The 6,000-nt window shown below is 30.0% G+C and overlaps 1 protein-coding gene across 1 annotated transcript in view; it reads right to left on the bottom strand.

Annotated features, from left to right (window-relative positions):
• Positions 1–340: 340 nt before the first annotated feature.
• The window catches only part of GABRG1 (gamma-aminobutyric acid type A receptor subunit gamma1), a 69,873-nt gene continuing 64,213 nt past the window's right edge, over positions 341–6,000 (bottom strand). The window contains exon 9 of the mRNA XM_024132003.1: positions 341–3,145. Within this exon, the coding sequence (XP_023987771.1) occupies positions 2,879–3,145 (267 nt within the window). The 3' untranslated portion in view covers positions 341–2,878. The remainder of the gene's footprint in view (positions 3,146–6,000) is intronic.

The raw sequence follows: 6,000 nt of genomic DNA, 5'->3' as shown, positions 1-6,000 counted from the left end.
ATATTTAGTTAGATTTATTTTTTAATTTTGCCCTTTCCCTACTGAATTCTCAGGAAATCTAGGTTCTTTTTTTTTTTTTTTTTTTTCCTAGAAACTACTTGGCCTTTTAGGAATTGATTTCAATTGAGTCTATCTATGCAATTCAAGAATAGATAAAATATTATCATGCAATTGTAAACCCAAGAGAATAAAATCATGCTAGTCACAATTTCCCTTCTTGATACTTCTAGATCCTGGTCAGATATTTATAGGATGGCTCGATGTGAATTAACACTTTTCCAAATTATTCTAAGTCCCTTTGTACTAATTATCTCTCCCCTCATCTTTATCCACTTTTTTAGTCTATATTAGTGTTAAAAACATTTAAATCTGTCAGGAAACACAAGTACCAGTGAATCCAATAAAATTAAGATATAACTCACCTGGAGAAAGAGGAGGATTTTAAAAAAATTATTTCTCAAGATGATAAAACTAATACTTGAAAGAAGAGAGAAACAGGGATTAGACTGCATACACTTTGAAAGTAAGCTCTACTTGATTTCTTGTAAAAATAATCTAACTGCATTTTCACCTTTTCATTCTCATTTTGAGAAATAATAAGATTTTTACACACTTCCCTTTCTGATCTGCTTGTTTAAACAGAACTGTTCAAAATGCCACTGGCTTTGAAAACAAAGCACTAGTTTTGATGATATATACAATGAATGTATATAGAAAGCATCTGTCATATTTTTGTCATCATATCATATTTTATTTCCTCTTGTAAATACTGTCAACATTTAAAGCCAAGTTAATGGAACACCAGTGAGAAAATCAAAGCTATTAGTATTAAGCATTTTTAAGAATTTTAAAATAGGGTCATGCTGATAGACTTGAAAGAATCCCAGAATTAAAGCTGCCTCCATGATAATGAGCAGGCTATAGCTTAAAACATGGAAATAGCCATGATACATTTTAGTGAAATGATTTATTCTTCATTGGTACTTCATTTTTCATTTATCATTAAATGAATGTTTACGTTAAGAATATCCATCAATACTCAACGTTATAACAATGAATGCATGAGCACTTTGTAAGTGAATATATACATGGCCAAAGTTGAATTTGGCTCTCCATTCAGAAAAAAGGAGTGTCGGTGGATATTTGGGCAATATCATTTAATTCATGCTTACGTTTTTCCAAGATTTATAAGCAAAGTGAGAAAGTTCAGATGTAGGTGCTGGATACATAATGAAACATATTTAGATTAAAAAAAACACTATATATTCTAAAAACATAAGTATAACCATGCCAAAGCATACACATGTATTCACTATCCACGTGGTGTCAGGCGCACAGGTGATAGCTTCCTCCACATACCATAAGATAGGCCTTGATCACAAAATTATTCATCCTGATAGTTGCTCTTGACAATGGAAACAATTTTTAAAGGCTATCTTCAAGATCACTCTGGTGATTTTACAGATATTTAGGTAATGGTGAATGAATAGGGAGTTCTTATAAATAGTTGATATGCCCAACTAGTTACAGGAATAGATTAATTAAAGCCTAAATTTATCTCGCCTCTTAACAAAACAGACATTTTGGAAACTATTAAGCAACAGGCTTTAAACTATAGTAAGACTATTTTTGTTCCTCTCAGAATTGAGAGAGCTCCACACACTCATCTTCTTTAGAGTTGCCTCTAACAGAACTCCACCTTTAACATGATTTTTGTGCCTGCTCACATCTTCTAAGAAAAGAGAATATCATTAAAATTGATAACAAAGTCGTAAAGCTGACCAAGTCCAAATTTAGGAACTGGAAAAGGTGATACAGAACACAAGCCTAAGACTGTGTTTCCAGAACATTTCTGGTCTGAAAAATGTTAATAGTAGGTAATTAAGACCATATCCTCAATATGCATTTCAAATCAATTTGCTAGATAATAATTCTTTAGCCACAATGAGCAAATACAAGCCCTGTTCCTCAATGTTTTTGGTTAATTTAAGGAATGTAACATTTTTGTAGAGGGTTAAGAAAAAGTCAGTTCTTTCTGTATTTAATTTCAGGGTCGGTAGATCTAAACACTTCAGTGATAATCTCTTCATTCTTCATAAACGTTTGCGGCAGAGAATAAAATGGTTAAATGTAATATTCTTCATTTTTTTTCACCTTGTATTTAAATTACTTTGATGGTTTCCATCTTAGTTTGTAAATCACCAAACCTAGATATAACTGGAGTTTTATTTAATGTTTCATCAGGAAATAAACTGGATCAAAGATAAGGTAAAATGGTCTTTTCTTTTTTAAATAATAAAAAAATTAAAAAAAAAATTAATTTCTTTTTGGGAATAAAGTTTCTTGGAAGTCAATCCAATGAAATCGTTGTTTTCATATGTTTCATATGTTTTCAACTAGCTCTATTCCAAACAGAGCATAAAAATAAAAAGCAAAAAAAAATCACATTAACAATATTTTCTAAGCAAAAACATATTACATAAATATTAGGCATTAGATTAAGCTACCATTACAAACGATAGGTTATGTTTAAATAAAATATATATTAAAATTATTCCATATTTGAAATATGAATCACAGAACTTATAAATTCAAAATCATAATGGATATATGTAAAAATAAAGAAAATTAAAGTACAAATATATAATACTATTTTAATATACTGAATTTTGAAACTAATCTGTTTTACATAAATTTACGTATATTAATCTGAAAGCTGCTACTTTACCTAAGAAAGCTGTAAAATAGTTAAAATAACTATTCACATTTTAACCATTGGTTTCTCTGCATTTTAAATTTAAACTTCATGTTATTGAAGGACAGTCGATTATATTGGATTTAGTCATACTTCTTATGAGTTTTGCCTAGTAAGTAGAATTTATAAGTAAAGATAGCCAACCCAGTAAACCAGATTGAACAGGGCAAAAGCTGTTGGGAAAAATATTCGAGAATAGGAATCAATTTTGGCAATGCGTATATGTATCCTCCCTTCCCTCCATGATCCTGTTCTGCAGTCTTCAAAGCAACAGAAGAAGCTGGCACAATCTTTGCCCTCCAAACACTGGTACCCATAATCATCTTCTTGCGGCAGAGAAAGGCTATTCATTGGAATGAGAGTAGATCCTGGATGGAGTCCAGAAGACATCTGAGTAAAATAATAAATGAGTTTTGAGAAAAAAAATCATAAAAACGATCAATTTGTCCCCTCAAGGCAAACTCTGAGAGACTGACACGCAGTAAAAATAATCTTATTTTCCAAAAATCAAATGAATACCCAATTGTAACATGTTTTTAGATTATAATTTACCTTGTAGCACATAAAAATATTATTTTACATTCCAAAGATTTTGCAGGGAACAAAACACTCAAAATTAAATATATTTTATACCTTTAGAAAGTTGTTCTACTGAATTATTGTTAACCATGAATCTAATTCTAAAATGAGAAGAAACTATATTTTTCTATGATATTTTACAGTAAAACATTTACAATTCTATAAACATGTGTTGGTTTGCTATGGTTATATTCTGTACTTTATTTTAGTAATAATGAGAACAAATAGTAAAGATGACATTCTGATAAAGCAGAAAACTATGAGGAGCTATGAATGAATAAAAAAGATGAGGTCTGGAGTTGTGGATAGGCACAAAGCATCATATTTGGGAGATAGAATGTGCAGGAGGTAAAATTTCAGGTTGGGGAACAACTGGTATTCAAAATTCTGCTAATTCTACCAAAGTTCTGCTCTTATTTTTACCAAGATTTTTTGGGACACATATCAAACTAACTCTTGATGATACCATGTTCTGAATAATACTTAAATAATAAGAAGAATTTTTAAAAATATAAAAGATTGAGCATGGCCAGGATACTGTGGAATATTAAAGCAATCACTTAGGCTGAAATTCCAGCTCTGCCCAGTAGAGTCCTGTAACTTTGAACAGGAAATGTCACTGCTCTTTTGTGTCTGTGTCTTTTGCCATACCAAAGCCACAATAACAGTACATAGATCTGTTTGATGATTAAATGAGATGATATACATAAAACACCAAACGAAATATTTGAAACCTAGCAAGTATTCCCTTGCCAATTGATAATAGTGTTGTAATTGTCATTGCTACTGTTGATTCCTGGAGAGGATATATCATAATGGACTATAAAATATGTGCTAAAACAAGCAATAATAACAATAATAACAACAACAAAAACTTGGACCTCATCAAAAATGTTCCTGGAAAGAAATACATTAATGAACGCTTGAATAAAATGGCAAGTAAAATATGAGTGAAGATTGCCCTTTCTAGTAACTCTTCATCTCTCAGGACTTCCACATATTTCAGGGATTATTTTAAAATGTGAATCTCACAATTTATTATAATCAGTGGTGTCATTATGTAAACACTGAATACAATGCTGAGATTATAACAATTGTTTTATCCTGATTTTAAATTTTAATGAAAATGTTTATAAAATTTTTTCATCCTAAATTTTGAAATAAATAAATCTCAAAGCCATCAAAATTAAACATTGTATGAGAAAGATTTTAAAAATTAAAGACAAAAATGACAATTTTAAAAAATTTGGACCTATATTCAAACCCATTTCATTTCTAAAAAGAAACATAGAATCTGACCCACTACATATTAAACATTCAGTAGATGCAAAGAGAAGCAAATAATCACATTTAGTGATATTTTAAAAAGATAAAACCATCACACAAGTCATAACATCCATATTAGGAACAAAATGTGCAGCCTGAAGATAAGAAGCAATGCCCTAAACACAAATGCATGACTTCACTTGCCTAGATATATCATGAAAAACAGAGGCAGTATATTATTACATGTTAATGACATCTTTTGAGATTGACACTTGGAGATACTCGAACAGACTCCTAAATTTTAGTGGAGCACTAAATTAATGTATAAAAATGAGGCAAATTGTTTTTCATTTTCTTGTTACTTAATACTTAAATAACATATGTTCCAATGTTAACCAAAGTGAAAAGTGGTTAAAATGCAAGTTTGTTAGTCCACAATTTCAATGTTACATGGCATAAACACATTCCATATATCATTCAGAACTGCCATAAATGGGAAAATGGTGTGTTTGTTAGAAGATATCAATTGTGCATTAGAGGTATGATTAAACATTAAAGTGCACAAAAATGGAGAAAAACTGCAAATGGTTCATTTAAAACATGGACCAATCCCTGGTGGTCAAAATCATGGAGAGCTTCTTATTGCAGTGACAATTTAGATTGACAATTTTCTAGTTTCCTGCTGCCTCCCCCAAAGCGCCACTAATTCATAAATTGAAAGAAACTATGCTTTATTGAACGTTGAATGTGACTAGGAATGAATTTTATATGTATTGAGAAAAATAGCCAAAGAGCTGACACAGTATCAGTAAAATAAAATACTTTCGACACATTTGTGACCTTGGACACCACTGAAAAATTAATTGGAAGGATATAAACATTATATGCCTTATTTATCTGAAGTACAACAGCAAAACCCACCTTACAATTTCTCAAATAAAAATCCTGCTGACCCCCAAATAGCAAACATTGAAAACATAAAATAGATCCATTTAAATGACATAAAAAGAAACAACACAATGGAATAAAATTTCCTTTTACTTCAAATGATGTAGTTTTGAGAATATGCCACTTTTTTGTTATTTAAAAAAGTCACTAAGAATAGCTGAACTTAACATTTTGAGAAATCCATCCCATTCTCACTATTAAAGAGACATATGTGTTTGGTTATATATTAAATACTCTTACTTATAGGTTAATTGTATAGTTAAATATACAAAATATATTTTAAGCACCAAGACCAATAATAATAATAACTATTTAGATCATATACTAATATAATTAAGAATATTAAGTATTAGCAATATGATTAGCAAACATTATTAGGTCATGTTATTGATACTATGAAATATTGACTAATATCACTATTAATTTCTCATTCAAAAAGTGGCACATGAGAA

Source organism: Physeter macrocephalus, chromosome 7, assembly GCF_002837175.3.
Source record: "Physeter macrocephalus isolate SW-GA chromosome 7, ASM283717v5, whole genome shotgun sequence".
NCBI classification, from domain to species: Eukaryota; Metazoa; Chordata; class Mammalia; order Artiodactyla; family Physeteridae; genus Physeter; species Physeter macrocephalus.
This window is presented reverse-complemented; position numbering and strand designations above follow the sequence as displayed.